The sequence below is a fragment of the Macrosteles quadrilineatus genome, unplaced genomic scaffold, assembly GCF_028750875.1.
Source record: "Macrosteles quadrilineatus isolate MER2022 unplaced genomic scaffold, UCM_ALF_1.0 Scaffold_2__2_contigs__length_208266976, whole genome shotgun sequence".
Lineage (NCBI taxonomy): Eukaryota > Metazoa > Arthropoda > Insecta > Hemiptera > Cicadellidae > Macrosteles > Macrosteles quadrilineatus.
In genome coordinates this window covers 125325363-125351019 of record NW_026542595.1, presented here as the reverse complement: position 1 = coordinate 125351019, position 25657 = coordinate 125325363, and the positions used below count along the sequence as shown (strand labels likewise).

The following is a 25657-nucleotide window of genomic DNA, read 5'->3' as shown; positions in this document are numbered from 1 at the left end:
CAAGATCTTTTAAAATTTGACTGAGAAATGTAGGCCCTACATGTACATTTTTATGAGTGGCTGAAAAAAGGATGCACCTTTCACAGTCATAGTGTGGAATGCTGAAAACATTTGTATTGAGAACAAGGGATCCAATAATACGTCCCCAATAATCATCCAGGCAAAAAAGCCAAAAAGATTACAAAACAAGATATGTTTTGAGAGGTTTATTACGATATACCATAAGGAATAGTTTGTAAAAAAAATACATTACATGTATGTTTCTCAGTGAATAGAAAATATTAGCTCAGGTTGTGAAGGTAAATCCAATGATGATAAATTTAACCTCAGTGGTGCTCAAATTTCTAATGTTGCTTACCTATAAGGTTATTATAAGGTAACATCAATAATAGCTTCATTGAATATAAGTACATGGAAATTGAGTTCATATCTTGGTACCTTCCTCTACTTTTCATCAGCACAGCTCACCCTAGTACTGTACCGACTCACCCTAGTACTGTACCGACTCACCCTAGTACTGTACCGACTCACCCTAGTACTGTACCGACTCACCCTAGTACTGTACCGACTCACCCTTGCTTTGCTGGATACCTCCCACGCACATGTCCCTGTGGCCCATGTGAACGGACAAATGCAAGGTAAAATAGATTGCAAACCTAAAAAAAATCTTTCACAGCACTTGACACATTCCTTCGCCTTTTTTCAGCCTATTTCCGTCGTGGCGACTACAACATCATCATCGTCGACTACTCCACCCTAGTCAAGCTGCCGTGCCTAAGCCAAATGGAGTGGTCGCCAAGGTTCTGTGGTCAGTGTATAGCCCAGATGGTGGAGTACCTGGCGTACCACCCCAGAGGAGTACCTCCAGACTCACTCCACCTCATGGGGTACAGCATAGGAGCTCACATTGCCGGGCTGACCGCCAACTTCGTACAGGAGGGGAAGCTGGGAAGGATAACTGGTGAGTATATTTTGTTCAGATAAAGAAGGCGGTCGAGGATGTGGCCAAATGAATGCAAACCTTATTCTTTAGCCAAAGGTAGGATTTATACCAAAACTCCTTAGTTTATTTTTGACAGACATAACATTTTTTTTTTGACAGACAATTTTTTGGTTTGGTAGTATACGTATGACGTATCGTGGATCTTGAGATAGTTTTGGAATTTAGTTTGTGGTTTTATGTTGTAAGTTAAGTTATGTATACTATAAATAATTAAGGTCTTGTATTGGGAAAATATTGTTTCGAAATATATTTGAAGTTGAAGTAGAGTTTTCTTAACCTACAGTTTAGTACCGTTGACTTTTGGAAAAGTACATAGTCCTTCCACCTACATGGGCCAACCTAGCCAGTTTTTTTTTTCCGAAACAACGTTGGCCAATAAGCCAATTACAGAGTGCTATAGTTTAAAATCACATTTTTATTTCACAGTCAAGGATGGTAACGAGTAATTATACGTTAGATTTAGGCAACGTTGTGTTAGATGGGTTATAACTTATCAAAATAATGTGGACAGGATTGTAAGAAATGCAAAATATATAACATGTGTGTATGACATACACGTAAAAGTGTTCTTGCTAGGTTCCCAAAAACCTTGACTTAGTTGGGTTGAATTATTGGGTTATTACTAATGGTGCTATTTATATTACAGTAACAGGAAAGTTTAATATTTCCCCTATAAGACTTAACTAATTTACATTTTTTGTAATTCTTGAAATGTATAATTTATTTGTTTTGAAAGGATAAGGATTTGTCTGGTGATTGAGGATATTCAGTTTTCTTAAAAATAATTTGTTAGTCCATTTATAAATAAAATAACAATCCAAAAAGTGTTTTTATAAAATTCAACATGAAACTACGCTAAACTAAACAAGAGTTAAAGCACAAATAGGCCTACATGGTGAAATCCAATTTCTGAATAAGAAAACCCGAGTAAATCTGGCAGAATGTTTCAATATTCTATGAGGGCGTTGGCAATACATTTATGGGGATCATCTCATAACTCCAAGGTTTCATAACTCCAAGTGATCATAACTCCAAAGTTTCATAAGTCCAAGAGATCATAACTCCAAATTATATTTAATCCAAAGTTTCAAAACTACAAGTACCCGAAAAGGGATAATTTCATTACTCCAAGAAAAATATAAGTGCAAGTGATCATAACTCCAAAGTTTCATAAGTCCAAGATATCATAACTCCAAAGTTTCATAAGTCCAAGTAAAAATTAAAGCAGAGTGTCATAACTCCAAAAGTTGAGTCGAGTCTCATATCTCCAAGTGGAATGTGTAGTACAGTCAGCGCCACAAGTTCCTGCGCTGTCCGCTCCGCTGTAATACTGTCAGCAGCCTTTGCCGCATCATTGTATCCATATACCTAACGTCGCCTGTCAAACGATTATGTAATTTTGTTATATACTTACAGATTAATTAATTGATATACTTCTTACTTCTATGCTAAAGGTACTTTAACCTCGTCAAGGATATTGAGCAGATAGCAGACATAATAATCAAATAATTTCTAAAGTCAATGTTACATATGTTTCTCGTAAATGAAATGTATACTTGCAGTATCCAATCTCATTAGTATATATTTTGTTTCAAATGAATGCAATGTCTAATTTCGTTATTCAAAGTCAATTGCAAGTCTGGTTCAATTAAATGTATTGTCTACCTCAAAGTATATATGTGTCATCTGGTTCTCATAAATTAAATGTCTATTTGCAGTAGCAGTATCCTAAATCAATAGTACGCCAGCTTCACAAAAATGAGAAATTTACTTGCAGTATCCAATGTCAATGGTCCATTTGGTTCACATAAATAAGATGCCTATTTGCAGCATTCAAAGTCAATGATACGTCGGGTTCACTTAAACGAATTGTTTACTTGAAGTATACAAACTCAATGGTACATATCGTTCACATAAATAAATTGTCTACTTGCAGGATCCAAAGAAATGGTTAATTTGATTCCCATAAACGGAGTGCCGATTAGCAGTATATTAAGTCAATGTTACGTCTGGTTCACGTCAATGGAATGTCTACTTGCAGCATCTAAACTCAGTGGTATCTCCGGTTCATAGTAATGGAAGTCCTAATTATTGCAGTACCTATTCAAAGTCTGCATTACTTAATTGTAAGTCTAGTTCACTGAAATGGAAAGCCTACTTGGAATTGCAAGTTAAATGGAAATATAACTCAATGGTAGGCTTATATTTGGTTAAAATGTAATGGATATTTAGATTATTTAAAGTCAAAGGTGTTTCAGCCTTATTCTGGCGACCATAATTATTGGTTGTTTTCATTTTGTAGTAAATTATGCTCAATGATATTAATCTTATTGTTCTTCCCTTTTTCTGTGTCTTATACGGTAATGTACTTTTTAAACGATTCTTTGACTAACATATGTGGCAACTCTTGTTTATCTTTTTAGTGTTATCTCGCAAATAAAGTCATAGCAACCAATGAACCCATAAGGCCCATGTTAAATAAAAAAAAAAAAATCACGTAGGGAAAAGCCCTGTGGTCCAATTTGTACCATTTAAGATTTATACATTCCCATGGTTGGTTACTATGATCGTGCTAAATTTCGTGTAGATCGCTTCAGCTGTTCAGGAGGTATTTGTAAAACAAAAAGAGGAGAGTAGTATAAGAGCTTCGCTTTGCGCCGTTCAATTACTAATGGTTGTTAATCCTCTATATATCGAAAACGGCTAATACGATTTCCTTCTAATTTGATAAATAATTTATATCTGGCCTAAAAACGTGTTTACTGCAGTTAAAACTGCTAGCAAAAAACTAACTACGCAACAAAATTGAATTGAAAGTCTATAATTTTTAACATTGGCCTCATTGGTTTCCAAGTAACCATGACCATAGACTAATAGAACTATTTTAAGTTGTAGTGTGTTGTTATGTTCACCAAGGTTTTACGAGCAAATTTACGAATGCAGTGCAAAGGGGAAAACACCAGTTGTTACTATTGAGCAAAGATTACACTGAAGATTACTCAATGTAGGGGGGGAATGGAGGGTTCAATGGAAATAAACTAATACCACTACCCTGTCATGGCTTGGTTCCCAGGTACTACTACATAAAACCAGGGATACCGTCACCTCTAATTGAGACTTTTAACGAAATTCCCATAATAAGGAATAATCTATTACCGTAGATCTCATGGTAAGACCTAAACCCGGAACCGATTTTTATCTTCATTTTAAGAGCCCCAGAGGACAATACACACTTCGTTCAAACTCATATGCTGTACTGTATACAATATATGTGTGTGTAAATTTGGAATAAAGGTTAAATTTGAAATATGTAGATCTTGATGAGTTTAAGTTATAATTGGGCCTATTAGGCTATGCTGATTCAAAATGTCCAATGACGATTTGTCCTTAGTTAGTGATTTAAACGAGATGGATGATGGTTACCAATTTGGAGTCTCTGTCTTCACCTTTGTACCACATGCAATAAATAAAATAGGGGTTGGTTAAAATTTGGTACTTTTCAAGGCACTTGTCCCTAATACTTTTGATTTAAAACAATTTAAAATTTAGATTACACTTTGAGATGAATTTAATTTAAGTCAAGCACAATGTCCTATAAAGTGATTAGTACAGGTAAAATTATATTAAAAAACCAGTAGAAAACATAAAAATTAGTCCATTCATGAAACTTTCAGGAAACGTAGTAATTACCATTAGGTATTGGAATCCGAAGAGTCCCTAGTGATTGTGGGGGTGGAAGTACCATTTTATGGGGTTTTAAGTTTATGGGGGTAGTGATTTTGAGAAAATATTTATTTATGGGATCCAAGCAAGTGGGGTGTCGTTTTCTATGTTTCTTAGGATGCAGAATCGAAAAAGAACATAATAAAAGCAATAAAACCGACAGTTTATCAGAAAAAGACTAATTTATTAATGAAAAACTAATTATGACAAATTAATTAAGGTAAAATAATCCAGTTAATTAATATCAATCACCTATTACAAAATTGATCATGAGTCTGTGTCACATGTTAAAGTTGTGAGGAAAATTAACCAAGAAACTGGTAGTTACGACTCTTTAACCACCACGTGTCATATTGTTCAACAGCTACTGATGCATCATCACCTTCCATGGAATCGTCAGGGTCTCTAACTCGTTCTTCTCCACAGCTTAGTAGTGGGGATGGGTAGCAGAAACATATTTTAGTTCTGGCGATGATCCTGCAACTTAGGGTGAAGATAATATATAAGACCAAGTATGTAAAACCACCCAGACCCGAATTTTGAAGGACCTTGGTCGCCCGTAATGACGTCATCAATATGGCGCTCGTAAGAGGATGCTGGGTCGCTATGAATTGGTTACTATACCAAAATGCTTGAACCAATTTTAATGAAATTTGGCATACAAGTACTTGAATACTATATCTAATCCCAGTTTGTTAATGGTCGAGTGTGGTTAGGTCCTTTCAAAATGGCGGCCGTTAATAATTAAAATAATTAAAAATTGTTTAATGTTTTGTTTTTTCAACTCTCTCCAGAAATCCGCAGCGATCTTTCATTTTCCTTGCAATCACAGGTTGCGATGCCATCTCTGCATTTCATGGAATAGACAAAATACCCCAACCACAGCAAACCTGCAGATTAAGTGAGTTTCCATTTGCCTGATTTGATTTTCAATTAAATCCATTTCAATAACATCAAGTTTAGTGTTAACTAGGTTTGCTGCTACGGGGAGAGTAATAAAGTTTGTTTTATTATTAAAATATGAATAGGTTAAATAAATTCGCCAAGTTTTATCAAAATATAACTATAAACTAGCAAAATAACTAATCAGGGTATTAAAAATAGTTTAGAGAGAAATTTGAAAATTTTACGTTTAGAGGGGCAAACATGAGAAAACCCAATTATTACCCCATAAATCCCCCAGAACACCCTGTTCTCATGCTCCGATAATGCTGGTTCGCGAACTCGTTCGAGTAAACGTAGATTTACACGTTTTTACCAAATTTCGTTAACATTTGGTAATTTTTCCTTGAGTTATTACTTAAGTTGTGGTAACGTTCTTTAAAAAGTACACGTCTACAGTCATTAACGCTGTTAAAGTTTGATGTAATATAATATAGAAAAGTACAACAAATCTTAGGATTGATTCTAACGAGTTCGTAATCCAGCATGATCAGACCATGGGAACGGGGTTTTTGGGGGGATTTATGGGGTCAAAATTGGGTTTTCTCATGTTTAACCCTCTAAGTTATATCATTTTCCAATTTCTCTCTAAACCATTTTGGATACCATGATGAATTTGAATACCTTAAAAACCAAATAATTTTGTTTATTGAAGTGTTTTGTACGAATATTGGTTACCTATCGAGAAAATTCAAAAATTGTAAATTAATCATTCACATTTTATTCTTATGGGGAATAAGTAAACTGTAGTAGTTGACTCGTTTATGGATATATTTTGATAAAACTTGGCAAATTTATTGATTTTGACCTAAGCTATAATGTTTTAATAAAAAAAAAAACACACTTTATTATCCTCTCCGTAGCAACAAACCTAGGTACTAATTAAACTAATGTTATTGAAATAAATTTATTTGAAAATCAAATCAGGCAAATGGAAACTCACTTAATCTGCAGGTTTGCTGCGGTGGGGGTATTTTTCCTATTCCATGAAATGCAGAGATTGCATCGCAACCTGTATTTGCAAGGAAAATGAAAGATCGCTGCGGATTTCTGGAGAGAGTTGAAAAAACAAAACATTAAACAATTTTTAAATATTTTAATTATTAACGGCCGCCATTTTGAAATGACCAAACCAAACTCGACCATTATCAAACTGGGATTAGATATAGTATTCAAGCACTTGTATGCCAAATTTCATTAAAATCGGTTCAGGCATTTTGGTATAATAACCAATTCATAGCGACCCAGCATCCTCTTACGAGCGCCATATTGATGACGTCATTACGGGCGACCAAGGTCCTTCAAAATTCGGGTCTGGGTGGTTTTACATACTTGGTCTTATATATTATCTTCACCCTAAGTTGCAGGATCGTCGCCAAAACTGAAAAATGTTTCTGCTACCCATCCCCACTACTAAGCTGTCTGTGTTAAGTCAAAACGATGATGGAGAAGAACGGAGTTAGAGATCCTGACGATTCCATGGAATGTGATGATGCATCAGTAGCTGATGAACAATATGACACGTGGTGGTTAAAGAGTCGTAACTACCAGTTTCTTGGTTAATTTTCCTCACAACTTTAACATGTGACACAGACTCATGATCAATTTTGTAATAGGTGATTGATATTAATTAACTGGATTATTTTACCTTAATTAATTTGTCATAATTAGTTTTTCATAAATTAGTCTTTTTCTGATAAACTGTCGGTTTTATTGCTTTTTTTATGTTCTTTTTCGATTCTGCATCCTAAGAAACATAGAAAACGACACCCCACTTGCTTGGATCCCATAAATAAAAATTTTCTCAAAATCACTACCCCCATAAACTTAAAACCCCATAAAATGGTACTTCCACCCCCATAATCACTAGGGACTCTTTAGATTCCAATACCTAATGGTAATTACTACGTTTCCTGAAAGTTTCATGAATGGACTAATTTTTATGTTTTCTTAGGTGAGTTTTACCTGTACTAGATGTTAACACTGCAAAGAGTTGGCAGGATCTGTGTAGAGGCAAGGGTTGAAGTTCTGGAAGTCCATGTCCATTGTTGAAATAATGTACAGCTGGTTAATTCACATAAATGACACTTGCCACAGTAATTTTGATTTTCTTTGGATTAATTTTGAAAAGTAATACTATATTTAAGATGTTATTATTATATTGCAATTTTCTTACAATTATAATAGTTAGATTATCACTTTAGAGAGCCACTGGTTTTCTTCCAACATTGATAAGAAAAACTGGTAGCCTACAACGTTGTGTTCACCACTGTGTAGGGTGGCAAAAAGAAAATGTCGCATATATACATATAAATATTAAATAGATATGTATATTCTTTTTCCAGTTGTATCCTTGTTATTGGTTTTGTGTCATATATATGGATATTCGAATACTCTTTATAAATTGCCAAGAAAGTTTTTAAATGTAGTGAAACATTGGACAATAATTAATTAATTATAATTACACATCTGTGGCTGGGTGAATGCCAAACGACAAAACAGTAATTGCTGAGGACGCTTTTTAAACGATGAATAACCAATATGAGTGGAAAGATACAGATGTGGCAGGTGTCCACAGAAAATACAGGGTGTTTTTAAAAGAATGCCGGGATTTTAAGTAATGATTGATTGAGTACTATTCAAGGTAACTAAATATTTGTCAAATTGAAGTTAAAACAACTAAGTTTTGTTTCCCGTGTAGCAAGGGAGGAAATTTTGACGTTTACGGCGTAACAGAAGGCACAGATTGTAATCTGTGGTTCGCAGAGTTTATATCAATTACTAAATTAAAATAAATTTAAATCTACTTGATGATAAAGAAACTTGAAGCTGGTTTAATGAGTTTTGTAGCACCGTAGTGTTTTGAAAAGACATTCACCTGGCCAGCTAAAAACAAGCAATGCCATAGTCGAAGAAATCCGACAATTCTGCATCAGAAACCCAAATAAATCAATTGCCTGACGAAGTCTTCAGTTGAACAAAGCTAAATTGGTCACTTTATGATGTTTTATGTAAAAGATAGAGTCTTTGTGCCTAAAAGGATTCGTTGAAGAGATCAGATAAACCTACCGATCACCCTAATCGTACAGACTTTGCCAGTTTTACGCTCATATAAGATTGATGAAAATCTGAATTTTATTAAATCATTCCAAATTGTATCAAAGAATGAGGAAAAGACTTTGTTCTTTTTCCTTCAATTTGACGTTTAAATCGTTTAATTATCTTGAATAGTCCCCGAGCAACGACCGTTTAAAATTCCGGCATTCTTTTAAAAACACCCTGTGCTTCATAAAAATTTATGTAAATAAATGACAATGACCTTTATTTTGAGTTATGTTGAAATATTGAAACGCATGTGTGTAAATTAATATAAGGTGTATATCATATTTAAGCCTTTTTAATACTTAAACTGCTTATTGATTTTTCATGAACTCAGAATGTTGATAAGGAGCTAATTTTACCTTCCCCTTGCAACAACATAAAGAAAATATATTTGTGCCCCTGTTAGTCTGTTCTGGCTCTAACTTCATACATTTGCAGTTTTCTAAATCCAATATGAGGTCAGAGAGGTAAGAGGTTTTGTTCTTATATCATTTTTGTACTTGGGGATATATAATATATCCAGATTATATATCCTGACTTGGGGTCCTGTAAAAAGTTTGATTATCTATTAAACAATTTTTTTCTAACAGTCTTATATAACAATGTATGTATATTTGTAAATGTATTTCACATGACATAATTGCATATTGAATGTTTTAGATCTAAGTTGTGATGATTGTAAATACACTGTATTTTTGTGTTTCAATGACAATAAATCTTCTTGATTCTTGATATTATATATGATTCTAACTTAAATAATACGATTATTACCCAAACACACCTAGGTGTTAGGACATTGCCAATAAACTCGATAAAATTAAAAGCTCTAGGTGCTGAAGATGTATATGTAGAAATTATCAAATCTGTTAGCCCATATGGATAAGGAGTAATTACACAATCATCAAATATGAGCCTGGCCTCTGGATTTTTTGCTAACAGTTGGAAGATTGCGTACGTGAAACCTTTGCCTAAAGCTGCTGCGCCAAAAACCAAACAGCAGGTAAGACCTATCTCTGTTTTACCTGCGATTTCAAAAATACTGCAGAAGATAGTAACGGAACAAATCGCTTTATTTCTATATGTCTATATGTGTTGTTGTCGTCACGTCGGAGGCATATAAAAGAAAAAAAAACAACAAATAAACAAATGATAGCTACACAAAACAACGATAAATGTTACAATCGTACTTTAACACGATCCGTCATAGCTACACAAAACAACGATAAATAAATACACAAATTTAAGATACTGTACAACCATACTAACAAAATCCATCTTGGAGGTTATGTTTACACAAACTCAAATAGTAAATAAATGTACTCGATGGGTTTCATTGAATTGAAAAATACCCCCGCCGCAGCAAACCTGCCGACTAAGCGAATTTCCATTTGTCTGAATTGATTTTCAGTTAAATATATATAAATAACATTAGGTTTAACGAGTACCTAGGTTTGCTGCTACAAGGAAACTAATAAAGTGTGTTTTTGAGTAAAATATTGATAGCTAAGTACAAAATAAATAAATTTGTCAAGTTTGATCAAAATATATCCATAAACAAGCAAACTACAACATTTGACAATATTCTCCATAAGAATAACATTTTTTTAATTTTCTCCGTTACTAATAATCGAACAAAAATACTTCTATATACTAAATTATTTGTTTTTTTAAGCTCTTTAAAAAGGTTTAAAGAGAATTCGGGAAATTTTGTATTTTGAGGGTCAAAAGTGAGAAAAACCAATTTTTACCCCATAAAACCCCCCGTAAAGCCCCGGTCCCATGGTCCGATCGTGCTGGTTCGCGAACTCATTCAAGTTTATCCCGCTTTACACCTTTAAACCAAATTTCATCAAAATCGGACAAAAATTACTCAAGTTATCGCGTTCACGGACGTATATATATATATATAAGTCTATATATATATATATATGTATATATACATATATAAAAATTTGAACGAATGGTGTTTTTGGCCTCTGGGGACATTAAAATGAAAAAGTAAATCGGTCCCGGGTCTAGGTCTTACCGTTGTTGAAACTTACCAAAGTTTCATGTAGCGTATTAATTATATAGATTTTCGTAATGAGCGACATTTCCTACCTGTAGGCTAAACGAAACGTGATACGTATATCTATATAATTAATACGCGAACACGAAGTTTGTCGGTTGAACTCCTCCGTCATTTCTTAACCGATTTTATCCATTGACGTATCATTGGAAATAGCGTGTCGCGTAGATTTGCAAACTGGCCTTGAACTGGATTTGAAAAAGTCCCTTGGGCTCTACCCCAGTGGCTTTGAAGGTTCCCATGTTATCCTTATGAAGATCATAATTGTTTAAATTTTGATCAGCTGTATAATTTAATTGCTGTCAATATTTAAACTGCATTTCAAAGAAAAGCGTCCTACAAAAATTAAATCTTTGAAAAATAAATCATTGAAAGAACCCATTTGCAAATTATTGAAACATTAAAAGTCATAGAACGCCCCCTAGTAGAAGAAATAGAGATAATATTTTTTTAAAGAATTAACTATCGTCATTAGCCTGTATAATGAAGAACACCTACAAGATTCAGATTCCTACAAACTATGAACGAGGATGTTAGCCGAAGTGCTACAAATTTTATTAGGAAACATGGACTTAACTTTGTAATCATTGCAGAGGAAAGCCCTCTAAAGCCAAATAAATCTGGTACGTCAATGACATTAATCTATGTTTTCATAAAAGTCAAGCAATTTTAATAATAGCCTATGAAAATATCCAAGAGCCCCTTACCAACATTTTACTGAAGGCTTTTAATTATTATTCATATGCTAAGGGAAACAAAAATCATCTGAACAACAGAAGGTCTTTAACTTTGCATTTCTCAGGTAAATATAATTAACGTTATTGCAACTAAACAAAAAATACACCAATCGAACAAATAAAATTGTGACAGACAATTTGATGAAAAATAAGAAGACAACGAATTTAACACAAACAAAAAACTAACATTTGGATTATGAGTTAAAATTCTGGTGACGCAATAACAACGATAAATATACAGAAAATCAAAACAAATTGAAGACTGGTACACAATCATCACATGTTTGATTTTCAGCGTGGGATGAATATAGATAAGTTCATATTTTATTTGGATTGTGGTCGAGTTTTGACCACTGGACGACATCAATTCTTATATTAAAGTACTTAACTCATTAAGGTACTTCAATAATACCTAAATGATAAATACCTTTTATTTAACTCAAATAAAACAATCTGGTATTAGGTATAGATGTATTTACTCAAAAACCTATTTCTATGATAATTTAGTCACGAAATCCAAATGTTTAGACCTATCTATAGATTATATCCGCTTGTTTGGATCATACAAGTCTAGATAGTATTTTTTAAATTTTAAATATGGTATTTTTTTATTAAACCCATTATGCACTACAGACATTTTGCGTACAATTTACTTTGCTAACATACACTCTCATATTTGTAACGGAATAAAGATTTATGAGGGAACAAGTAATTGTAACTATAATCAAATTTTATATTTACAAATGAATGCTACAAGATAAAACCTTAACCTGGATTAATACTGTTTAAATTTTTTCCGAAAATAGGAGATGAAAAATAGTGGAAAAAAAGGCACTACGACTTATTTGCGTTGTGCACCACGAATATTATGTAGAAAAAATTTCGAAATTTCGTACATACAGCTTAAGAAGTTAAGACTAAATATTTTTCATAGTTTAGAAATTTTAAAACGTGAACTAATACTGTATTTCCTTAATATTGTTGTTGGAAGACGGCAATTGCTAAAATACTGTGCGCGTAAACTAATTCATTCACCTCATGGTGGTCATCTAAGTCGATTATTGGACAAACTAAAAGTCTTACGAAAAAATGTTTGGAACAAAAATTGAAGAACATCTTATTATCTATACTTTTCTCGCTGAAAGTTTTCATCTGACCAAAAAATAAAAAAAATCCTCGCTCACTTACTTTTTCATGTTTACATTGAACAACCTTTTCATATTTTCCATTATTAAACATTAATCATCTGCACGAACTAAATTGTATTTATATAGTATTAAACATCAGTTTACGCAGAATTTAAATATGTAAATTTCATCCTCTCACTATTTTTATTACAATTTAGACGAACGTGCAAAGCGACAGGGAACGCACCACTTCGAATAATCTCGCCAACATCGGAAACTCTCTTCCAGCATGTGTGTGTGTAATGGGTGCGTGTGTGTGCGTACGTTATCGCTTCCTGCACAGACTGTACCCATTGTCACTTGGAGTTATGAAACTTGGTGTTATGAACCCTTGGAGTTTTGAAACTTGGACTTGTGGTCCTTGCAAATCTGTACGTTTGGAGTTATGAAATTTTGTATTTTAATTTACTTGGTTTTATTTTAACTTGGACTTATGAATCTTGGAGTTATGAACGCTTGGAGTTATGAAACTTGGTCTTATGATATTTTGGTTTTAATTTACTTGGACATAATTTTACTTGGAGTTATGAAATGTTGTATTTAAAAGTACTTGGAGTTATGAAAACTTGGAGTTATGAACCTCACCCACATTTATGTCGGTGGCGATGCTGATTCACGAGGATCTGCTGGAGTAAACCTCCCTCAAATGTTCCACTCAACGAATATCACCCACAATAAACCCCCCGGGGGAGGAATGATACTTTCATCTCAAATTTGATTTCTTTTTTTAACAGATACGTTTAGTTTAAAATAGTCCAAAGAAAAACGTCTCGTGATGAGTTTATATTTGTGCTATGTTTATAGTTTTAAAGACTGTTCAAAATATGTTTTGTAAAAATGGGGATAATTGAAAAATATTAAGAAATATTGGTTGCAAGGGTGGATTTTTTCAGTAATTTGGTAAAATTAATACTATGTTAAAATTGAGGATGGAAATTTAACACAACATAAGTGACAAAACAAAATCTTTAAAAGTTTAAGATATTTTGATAAGTTTTATCTTTACACAAAAACAAATCCAGCATATTCCTGCAGCTGAATGTATTTTAACACATGTTTGGTTATGTGACAAACTTTTATTCAAGCTAGTTCAAGGATATCATAATTGAAAATTGTTCTTCGTGTTGCAGTTTGTGAAACGCATCTAGTAAAATACGTAATTAGTCGTATTGCCTGATAATATTTGTTGAGATGTGGTATATTTACTGTTTCAATTACTGATTCAATATGATTAATACAAAGCAGTATGATTGAAGTTGGTGTGTTCTTTCTTAGGGACAAATAGTTTAAATCCAATCAATTGAATGTCTAAAAATATGTATAACAGATTTTACACAGATGATAGTGTAGGTATAATGATAACCATCTACCACGATAACCACGTTAAATTAATTTTAAAAAATTCAGTTTTGTTTACAAGTTTATTGTGATTTATTTTACTGTACGATTGTGGAAATTTTTCAGGTCTGGACCCCACGATTATTTTCTACATGGGCAACAACCGATCGAGGGACTTGGACCCTTCGGACGCCCATTTCGTCGACGTCATCCACACGGGGGCCGGGGTCCTGGGCCAGTGGGGACCCAACGGACACGCTGACTTCTACGTCAACGGGGGCACCAGTCAGCCTGGCTGCTTCAGTAACAGTCTTATACGTGAGTGGACCAAAACCTATAGAGTTAGTGGACTGATTCAGTGATGAACAACACAGCAGGATCCAGTAGAATCTCTTATGTGGAATGTCTTTTAGGAAACTGAAGTTAAAAGAGTGCGATGGTTAAAACAATGATGTAAATTAATGGCATGGGTGAAAATTGATTAACTGTACGAAATGGATAAAATTAATTAGGCAGATTTAATGGATACAAAAGAAAAAGTGGGAAAAATAGTTAAACCAGCTGAAATAAAATGGGTGAAATGTACCAAATCTTAAAAATCGAGGAATGAAAATTAATCTGCTTGGAAGAGTGCTGGCTTAAAACATTGTCGGTTTTCGTCAGAAGGGTACAGGAAACAAAAACACGACAAAAAACAGCCAACAATAGGGTTGTAAGTCGTAAATGCACCGACTGATATTCAGTCATGGCTTTTAACTGATTGGTACTCAACATTACCACAATTTAGTTATAAAAAAACATTCAAGCAGAAAATTACACAAATTTAAGATCGTCAAAGCAATTTAGTTTATTAATTAATTGAAAATCTGTTTTCTCTATTAGTTTGTCTATTACAATACCAACTTACTAAATCATGGGTTTCGACATGTTGGGTAACACCTACTTTAAAATGTGTTGTTGTTGATATTCTTAGTACAGTTTGGTAGGAGACTAACTTTGAACCCGTATTCTTTGGGCGGAGACTATTTTATAGAACGATTTGACCAAGAGGTCAGCATATGTACATTAAATATATGGTATTACTTTAAACAAAACTGCCTTTTATCTAAAATTATTTTTATAAAATTCAATTACATCCTGTTCCACTAACAAGTATTTGTTTGCAGGGACGTTGTCATGCGATCACACCAAAGTGACTCCGTACTTCATAGAATCCATCAACTCCGAAGCCGGGTTCTGGGCGGTGCCTTGCTCCAACCGCTTCCTCTTCAACTTGGGTTTCTGCAATCCTCCGGTCCAAGACTGGGTCCTCATGGGGGAAAATGCTAACCCTAAGTGAGTATGATGGAGGAAACATTCGATGGCACACTCGGTGTCTAGCACTCGCTGGTGTCTAGGGCAAAGTACAACATCCCTTGCCATCATGTAATACAACGCTGGATTGGAGGAAGACCCTGAGAGCCCTGTGCGATTTGAATTTCCACACAGTACTTGTCTCTTGGGTTCTTCCTTGCTGAAAGTGCAAGGTCGTAGTTGTCCCATTAGCTTGTTTCCTGTGTACCTTACTTCTTTGTGGAATGAAGTCCATTGAGGTTTTGAGAGTACATTCAGCGATGAAAAACATTATTTATTGCATTTTTGGGGAAAATGGAAGGAATAACATGATGGTTGTTTTCCTATGACAGTTAATGTGGGGACCTAAAACTAGGTTAACAATAGATGAAACATACTCCTAAACGCAGTTTTAACGCAGTTTCAGATAGATATCGATGTTTCTGTTATTTCAGTGTTTTAAGTCTGTTCATCTCTGTTACAGGATTCGAGGAATATTTTACCTCACGACGAACGCAAACCCTCCTTACGCTCAAGGTCTTCCAGGACGAGCGAAACAGAGGACATCAAACAGAAGACAACGTCAAACACCTAGGAAAACGTAGCCAAGAGTCCAAAAGTGGAAGATATCGTATTTATTTCAAAACTTAAGTGTAGATGACATATAAACTGAAGACAGTAACGTCTTAAGAGAAACGAGGCAACCATTCCTTTTTCCATAAAGTTATGGCATTAGAAGTAATTATACCCATAAAATGAAAGCTGGTGGAAGTATTTCAAGAAAATACAGCCGTTGAAGACATTGGAATTCTGCTAGGGTATAAGCCAACACTAAATCGTACGTCAAAGAAGACAGCCAACTTCAATCAATTGAATCAGGTAGTCATCAGTTGAAAACTGAGGAAATCGTAGCCAACAGAGCACACTACAATGATATAGGAGACAACTGAAGTCTTCCACGAAAATGAAGTCAACAGAAACTGACTCATTCAAATCTTTGAATTTGAATGAGTCAGTTTTTCATCGAACTAAGATATATTTTACCCTAAAGGTTTAGCCATAAAGTTTGGCGAAGGTGTTGCAAAAACTTTAGCCAATATAAGGTCATAAATAAATCAGTATTCTGCTAACAGAAACGTGATTAAATCTCATCTGTGATTTTGAAGATGTTGAATTTGAAATCAACTACAATTAATTGTTACTGCAGTCAAAGACTATAGTATTTACCAAAAAGTTTGCTAAGGGATTGTTTCAGTGCCTACGATAAGTGAGGTTTACTTCGTGAAAGTGTATGACTCATATAGTACTCATCAAAATTATAAATCATTTGTCACGGCACCTAGCCCTAATTAATTGTTGTACATAGCTTCAAAATACGTAAGTGATTTTTCATCTCCATGACAAAAGGTTGAACATTCATCAAAGAGCAAAGTTCAAAATTCATTGTGTATTTTTAGTTAGAACATTTGTATAGTAATAGGTTAGGTTGAGAATTTTAGTTTTAATTTAATACTCCTATTAGTGTTTGTAAATATTCACTATTTATTGTGTTAGGATTTCGTAGAATTGTCTAGTGCCTTGCCATGTACTTAGTCAATAAACGTATTTCCATGTAATGTGTTTTATCTCACACATTTAAAATATATCGTATAAAAATGATTTATTCAAATTTTTAACTTATGGTACTGTAGTCGAAATTGACTACGAGATACCTAAGAATACATAAAAACAACTAACAATAACTGCAGATACATTTTCCTCATTACTATTATTATACTCAACTTTATTTTTAGTTGTAAAATAACTTCAATATGTTTACGATGACAATATTTATGGTTTTGAAAGGTAACCGTTGATTTTGTTAACAGTTTGAGAATTGAATAATTTAATAGGTGTTTTGTGTTTTCCTTAACATCCGTATGGCCTAAATATTTCTAATATCAATACCAATTTACCAGTACAATGTATTTAGGCAGTATAGCATTTATATTTGAAACATGAAGTGTTTTTGGTCGGTTTCTAATCTAGTAGTTTTGAGTTTGGAGCTAATGGAACCGATTAAATTTTTTGGATCATATTCTTGACCAGTGAAAATGTTTTAGTGGATCAAAGATAAGAATTTAGGCATACAGAAAATCGAGTCTTTTCATTGAGATTGTTCAGGTATTTCTAACAAAATATACTTCCAATAGAAAAATAATCAGAAAATTCAGATACTCTTTTGGATACTTGAACAAGGTTAAATAAAGCACACAATAGAGTTCAACATTTACTAAACATGTCATTGGCTATTATGTACAGAGGAACACATAATTTTAAACGTGGCTTGTACGCCATATTGCCTGCACTAGGATATGACAGCTGTAGGGGAGGGGGCGGGCGTGCAGGGCGGCAATTGACTTTCCTCCATAGAGTATGAAATACAAATCCACAGAGTTATACGGAACAGTAATAGCACATTGAAAAGTCGAAAATAGTCCGATGAAATTGTTACATAAGTGGTTAACACGACTATTGGATTTTCTGGATACATTTTCTTGACAGTGAACTGTGAACGAAAAATGATATTTTTTTAAGTGAAATGAGTTTGGGGAAATCCATTCGCTGTGTTCTTTCACACAGTTTAAGTTGGGGTGGGAAAAAGATTTGTTAATCAGTCTTCCTTATATTTTTTTTTCAAAAAAGTTTGGTCTTGAAAATAGGTAAGTAGCCCTTATTTACAACGATTTTCAATTTGTTGATTTTTAACCAGTTTGATCAGTATTAATTGTTTTGAAAATACTTTTATAAGGTATACCTGTCATAGAATATCAAAATGTTTTCGTTTTTGTATGCTAGTTCTTCCATACCATACTTCAAACAAAAACTCAGATAAATTGGTTAAAATTGATGTGCCTTGACTTCAATAATCATTGTCAATGATTCAGTAGGTGTGTAAGTGGATGAAATCATGATAATATATTACTTTAAGACTTTTGGTGTTTTTAAATGAACCTAGTTTTAAAACATCCTTATTTCGTGCATATTTATCTCATTTTACGTTACAACACTAACAAACGTCACTTGTCAAAACAAATACAAGAAAACGTATCCAGAAATCTTTGAGAAACACATATAAAACAAACAGCAAAACCTGCAACGTCCGCGTAGGCTTATATGAGTGGAACCCGAGTAAACGACACGTATAACCAACAAGACCAACATCCTATTATTGCTGACAGACGACGCTACGTCAGAATTCAGAATCGAGAATGACCACCGTTCGAGCCTTCGAATAACTCGTAATAAACTATGCGAAACAAAAACACTTACAGTAAGACATCGATAATATTTACAGTATTTACAGAATTGGGGGTTTGTAAAAAAAAAAAAAAAAATACTACGGAAAGTTCAGTTTTGAAGAGTTATGTATCATGAACATTGCAATAAAAAGTCACTTTGGGCGAAGTAAAATGATTTACGAGAAGTCATTTAAATTGGAACAAGAATTGAAGTCTGAAGTTGTGTTTCTAAAGTACATGGTTGAAGCTACAAAAACGTTCAGAATTTTTTTTGCTGAACATATATTGAACATATAAATAAAAAGCTCGCTATAACAAATAAACATTTGAAACCATATCGTAACATTTAACATTCACTATTCCACTAAGTTTAATTGAAGAGAGGGCGGGAAATTTTTTTTCTACTCTAACATTTACAACAAATGTACACTTGAAGTGATAAGTTTTGCTCTAAATGGTTTACAGATAATTTGGGTGGGTTTTATGTACAAATTTTAGAGAGTTCTCATTGTGAAAGAAATATACAAAATGTTTGTAATACTCCACCTCTCTTAATTGTGATTGGGTAACTAAAAAGCCATAGGGAAAGTTTAAACTAAATTATTTTACACCTTTCTTGTTTAACATAGACATAAAATATAGTATTGATAGCTAAAGTCACTACTCTTCATTTACACTTGATTTCTTCTCACTTGTGCTTAAATTACATTGAATGTTATAGTTATATATACAATATTAAATGCTATTACTATGGTACAACGTGTCTTAAACCTAATACAAGTTATGTTTATAACGTCCTTGTAAAAATTATAAATTGTAGCTGTGATTTTTTAACAAGTGCATTTTCTCACTTTTAATACAATGTGCAGTGCAACCAGTGCCGAATTGATTATCTTCGAATTTTATATACTTTTACAAATTCAAAATTGATCCCTCGTTACCACCTAAATCGTATTGTCCTTTGTAGTTGGTTTACATTATTGTCAAACTATTGCATTGGATTACCAAAACGGACAAATATCTACGCAGCCTTTCCATAAAAATATCCGTTTACAAAAGTCATTTGTATCTCACCCAAATATTCATCGTAAAATATTTATAAAACTAATCGTAAGTTGAACCTTTTAATGAAATATTGTTTCGTTTTATACCAACAATATCCATCGTGCAAAGAAATCAATTTTTTTACAAAACGACTTGCATGAAAAATAAAAAACAACAATATTTCTTTTGTAAACCTCTGTCCATCTAAATATTTTTATTTAATGAGTCAATTTGTTTTGACAACTGTTTAGTTAACATTAACATTAACTTGAAAGTCTGCAAAGTATAGAAAAGTAGGTGGTTCATCAGAATATTCTACATCGTTAGAATTAACAAAGATTTTTAGAATGTTAATAATTTCATACGTTGTAAATGTTGCCTCAAATTTAAAGCTGACTGGACAAAAGAGGTTTACAAGATCAAACAAATAAATATTTAAATCCTAAAGATAATTTGAAATTAAAGTAATGTGATTTGTGCTGCTAGTGCAATAGACCGTGCATTGTGTGAGTTCATGATGCAAAAGTGAGAGTACAGAGTGCTCAAAATGTACCCAAAATGTGCTTAAAATGTGCTAAATTCTATGATTTTTCGTATTTTAAAAACTTAACTTACTTTGTAGATGTAAATTTAGATATTTTATTTAGTCTGTTATAAAGAACTCATCTTCAGTTTGTTTTTAAACTCACTGTCAGTTCTCCATCAACAACAATCTCCATCATTTTAGTGGATGCACTTTTTTGGTTTCATTAGAAAGTGAATAAATTAATTTTAACGATTTAAGTGTTTCCTTTTGGTTAGTCCTTTTAGATTTGGTTTAAAAATTATTTTCAGGAATAAAATTTGTTATAATACAAAGGTACAATCTACAATTTACCAAGCATTCGAGAGTTTTCACTTCGTTTAGTTTAGAAGACCCGCAAAGTAGGAGACAAAACTATTTAAGCCAGCCAGGACAGTCAAAATTGAAAATAAAAAATTGTCTTACAATGCGTTAAATATATTGAGTCAAATTATGTGTTTTCACTAGTAGTTATGAATTAATTCATTTTAGCTATAAGTGCATTAGTATTCAAGTATTACTTTTAATTACTTATTTACTAATATATACAAAATTACTTAACGTTATTGTTATGTATACATCAATCTCTATACTACGTGCAAAGGGTTGTGCAATTGTGCATATTTAACATGGGTGTGCAAAGGGGTGTATTAGTGCGTGTAGTGCTTAGGAAAAGTGCTTTCAACAGAATTACCCTGGAAACATGCATAAGGAAAATAATCTAGTTAAATAACACATTTAACTGTGCTACATGGAAAAATATTTAAATTGATTTACAATCAATAAGTGTACAGATATTTATAAAAAAATCCAAAAAAACACTCTACTAAAAAAGCTAAAAAGTAAATGTCAAATATTTGCTGCAATTTTGAGTCGGAAAGGTTCAACTTGTTAAAAGCACATTATTGTATATTTTTTCTATTACTAACTCTAATGCTAATCTTAATTTAAGTTTTCCTTAATTCTAATTATTGTCAACACAGCCTTTTAGTCGCTTACTTCGCGTTTTATTAAAATATCTGACCCACTAGCGACCCCTACGCATGCTGCAAAAGGGTTACCTAATGTGTAATGTTAAAATGTTATGAAATTCAAATAAAACTTGGTATTTTTACTAGAGAAATAACTATATCCACCTTTATCCCCTCATCTGTAACATATATTTTGCAAACGCTTATGTACTCAAAAAATTAAGTCAAGAAAAATATTTATTATTGGGTCAACCCTTTTGCATTACAATGCGTTGAAATGCAATAAAATAAAGCTCTCACATTTATTTACAAACACTGTCAATCTACAATAATTAAACAATAAACATATTTACAACAAAAATAACAATACTTTATCTATATCACAAAAAATATACCTTATAAAAACGTTAAACAACAAATTATTTAAAAATAAAACTAAAAACACAACAATTGGTAACAGTAGTTCACCATTATATAAAATAAGTTAAACATTATCAAATCTATAATTTTAAAACGCAGCATAAATAAAATACAATTAATTAAACTATTTACTTCGTCAACGTTCCTATTGCACACATTTACGAACTGAGCTAATATCTGACCAATTACAGATGATAAATCGCTGTATACCTCAAATACTAGTAATAAACGTGTAAATTATTGTCTTTCAACGCAATCATTTATTGTCAAGTCAGTAAATATAATAAAAATAAAACATCGTACAAACAACAACATTGATCCTTTACTCTAATTTGTCCCGATAATGTAGACTGTTCAGCAGTGTTATCAGTGCTGGTTTTATTTTATAAGGAGGAAATTAATATTCTCTTGATTTTGGAAAATAGTAAGTACGTAAATAAATGTTTTCTCTTGTGATTTTGATTAAGGTAATATAACTCTTTTCATGCCTCGATACCCTACTAGGCCTAATTAGTTTTTAATAATGAACATTTGATTACTTAAGGAAAATTGAGGGGATATAGATTTAAATTCAACATCTTAGGAGGAACACAGTTTTATTAGCAGAGCCTCCTTTAATGCAAGACGTGGCAACGTCGCACAGGCCGGCCTACTGCAATGGTAATGATATTAACGCAGACGTAAACTTTATGCAGACGCTCCATATGAATTAGAGCAACAGCTGCTTCAGTAAGCCGGGACTGCGACGTTGCCACATCTGCTTCTCCAAGGCCTTGTATTAGAGGAGGCTATGGTCCAGTATTAGTAATGGTTGTACTCTTTATTGTATACATAGAATACATAGAGTACCTAAATAGCCAATGAGACAAATGCATTTTATCATTTCCATACACATTGAGTCCGCATCAGTTACATATTTTGCTTTGTGGTCAAAGAATCGCTATTTGAAATTTTCCGTTATATTCTCACAAATTAATCGTAGCAATGAGCAAAATACATCAGTGTAAAGACTATTTAACCTCTTATTGCGTATATTTTAAATAATAGTTTTATTCCAACCAAACATTGAAACCTATGAACATCTTTATCGGGGCAATTCTACCCTATTAGGCGTACTGGAACCTCTGTACATTCACTATATTGTCTTATAAGTGTGCGAAACACTTCGAATAAACATTAACACGCAAAAAGGCATTACGATATTCTTAATTCTGAACTCTGAAGCGAACATCCGAGCCCACAAAATGTGGACTTTGAAAATAAAGATAGGTGAATGCGTGTCTTCTATGTATATTCAAACATTTGCAAACTGTTTTTCAATAATCTAGAAACTCTAAGTAATTGATTGCATGGAAAACGAAATAGTAGTAATAATGAATCTGTCTGGAGGAATAGGAAAAATGGGTTTACTACTATTTAGAGAGTATTAAATATAACTAAGCAAAAACAAAATAATTAGATAAAAGTAAAAGATTAAATATTGTGTTTTAACCAAGTAAAGAGCTGCATTTTCACTATCGACAGATAGTAATATGTCAACTTAAAAGTTTGGTATTCAGTAGAAGACCACGCATTCCCATTTTAGCAAATTTACAGCTTTGGAATGTTTACAAAGGAAGCTTAAAGTTTTCTAAAAAAGTTTATGACTACTCGCAGAACGTAATTTACAAAAATATTTTCTCAAAGCATTTCACTCAAATTACCTTCAAGGGGTTTACAGGAGTGTTCTAAGGAAATATTATAAAATCAACATCACATGGACTAATCCAGTCTTTAAAACAGCATGTTTGTGATACTTAATACAAATGACTAGTTTAATATTAAACAGTAGAGTTTATAACATTTTGAGAACCTACGTTACTGTAAAGTTTAATTTTGAAAAATATTCATCGATTATTTTAAAGAAATAACAGTCTTATGCATAACACTAAACTAGTTTAACAAATGAACAATGATCATTTTACTGAAATACATACACTATAATGGAATGTGTGCTAGTTATTTTGAATTGAAATTGAGGGAATTAAATTTCACAATTATTCACTTGAATGTGCGCCTGACAAAAGATGTACTGAAATTGTATTTACTATTTAGAAATTCTTTGAAAATATTAATTATTTAACAAAGTTAATTAAACATCGGCGATTCGCACACAGTTATTTAGGTTCGAAAAAATAACTTTTACCTATATCTATTATGATACTTTATTCGCTAATCCTTCTAAATGATATAGATTATATAGGCTAAAACAAAATACACCGTTGGTCAAGAAACTGTAAAGCAGGTGAAACCTATTCATGAAAATACATTTAAAACAATAAATAATACTATAATGTATTTGAATAAGAAGCTCGTAAAAATTACAAATCACCTATAAAAGGTAAATTGATTTGTTTTCATTTTGGTTCTGAAAAGTAAAAGTGTTTGCAGAATGTAAAAAGATTGTTGTCAAAAGATGTTAACAGCTGAGTGGGATGCTTCGGCTTTTGAAAATGTATACTTAAATGTTACATAAAGTGTATGGTTACTGTTTAGTTGGCAACAGGTCTAAAAAACCAAGCCTACAATCTCTTGACCATTATTTAGTTCGACATATCGTATATGCTTATTGGTTGTGCCACCAGCTGCGTTATCTTATCACTTTCAAACGCAACTGTCTTTAAATTATAGCAAAAGAATTAAACCCATGAAGTTAGCACCACATTTTAGATTTCAAAACAATAAGTGGTTCAGACACTCGGATCAATACAGGTTTTAATATTTAGCTTTTTTCCAATTCAATTACAATACAACATTTTACGGCCAATTTTTCCCATATAATTGTTTTCCTATCAGAGTACTTTCGATTTAATTTCTTATCAATTATGTCTCAGAGTATTACTGTAAATGTAGTGACTAAAAACGAAATAAAAGAAATTTGGGAGGAAGGTTTTTGCTGTGATAGGTTTAAAAATGATCTTTCTTGTCTTGTGTTTTAAGTATTCGTCATTAAAATACTGTCGTAGTAATTTGATCAAAATGTAGTACTCGTAAATTGCCGAAGCTGATGTTTCTATGTTTTTACACATTACTCCAGGCTAGACTCCGAGACCTTTGGGACCGAAGTTCCACCACATACTACCCTATACTACTTATCTTTCTAGTTTTAACGTGTTCTTAATCAAATACTTTTTTTAAGTAGTGCTATAATCTTGTATTTTGTATTTCAACATTTTACCATTTATATTCCAAACCACCCCAGCGTTTTCTGGTGGCACAACCAATAAGCCTCCTTTTCAGTACTTTGGTTGGAGGGGGACTAGGGATCTAGTACCCCTGGGGGTCGTGCATATACGAGTCCCTACTCTCCGGCTGTACAGCCTCTGTCATCACGTGATTCGTGTACCCGAACTGCGCCTGGTCCATGGACCCGTAGTTCAGGGTGGGTTGGCGGAAAGGGTTCGTCGACTCGGGCTGAGCGAAGGGGTTGGTAGTCGGCAGCTGAAAAATCATGTGTTTATTAATTGTTGCTATCCTCATAGTTATCGAGAACCGATTGTCATATCACTAGATTACAAGAGATATAGCTAAAAAAGTGAAGAAAACCTAGAACTCACAGCAAAGGTCACTTGTGGGATAGAAAGGTTATATGGAAGGTATCTTGACACGATGCAGAAGCTTTGATGAATTAGTTAAAATACGACTTAAATTGTTAGAATCATTTTGATGGCCTCTTAATGGAACATACTTATAACGTCAACACTTGTTACCATAATAAACTTCTATTTCATGCACAATCCTCATGTAGAAAACAATTTTTTCACTTTAAACAATATTTACCCTTCATAATTAAGTTTTTTTTTTTTAAATAACAGTATTTCAATGACCACTATAAGGACGAAAAATCACAATTAAACACTTCGAAACTTTGTCAGGCTTTATAGAGACAAGTTTGATGGAATTAAATT

At 32.9% G+C, this 25657-nt stretch overlaps 2 protein-coding genes across 2 annotated transcripts in view; one reads left to right on the top strand and one right to left on the bottom strand.

Moving 5' to 3' along the window:
• Window positions 1-17000, top strand: part of LOC128987721 (inactive pancreatic lipase-related protein 1) — a 35174-nt gene extending 18174 nt beyond the window's left edge. The window contains exons 5-8 of the mRNA XM_054408719.1: window positions 707-961; window positions 14227-14418; window positions 15267-15435; window positions 15917-17000. Of these exons, the coding sequence (XP_054264694.1) occupies window positions 707-961; window positions 14227-14418; window positions 15267-15435; window positions 15917-16037 (737 nt within the window). The 3' untranslated portion in view covers window positions 16038-17000. The remainder of the gene's footprint in view (window positions 1-706; window positions 962-14226; window positions 14419-15266; window positions 15436-15916) is intronic.
• Window positions 17001-22746: 5746 nt separating this feature from the next.
• LOC128986852 (vesicular glutamate transporter 1) overlaps window positions 22747-25657 on the bottom strand; it is an 88995-nt gene continuing 86084 nt past the window's right edge. Inside the window, exon 16 of the mRNA XM_054407423.1 lies at window positions 22747-25166. Coding sequence (XP_054263398.1) covers window positions 25017-25166 — 150 coding nt within the window. The 3' untranslated portion in view covers window positions 22747-25016. The remainder of the gene's footprint in view (window positions 25167-25657) is intronic.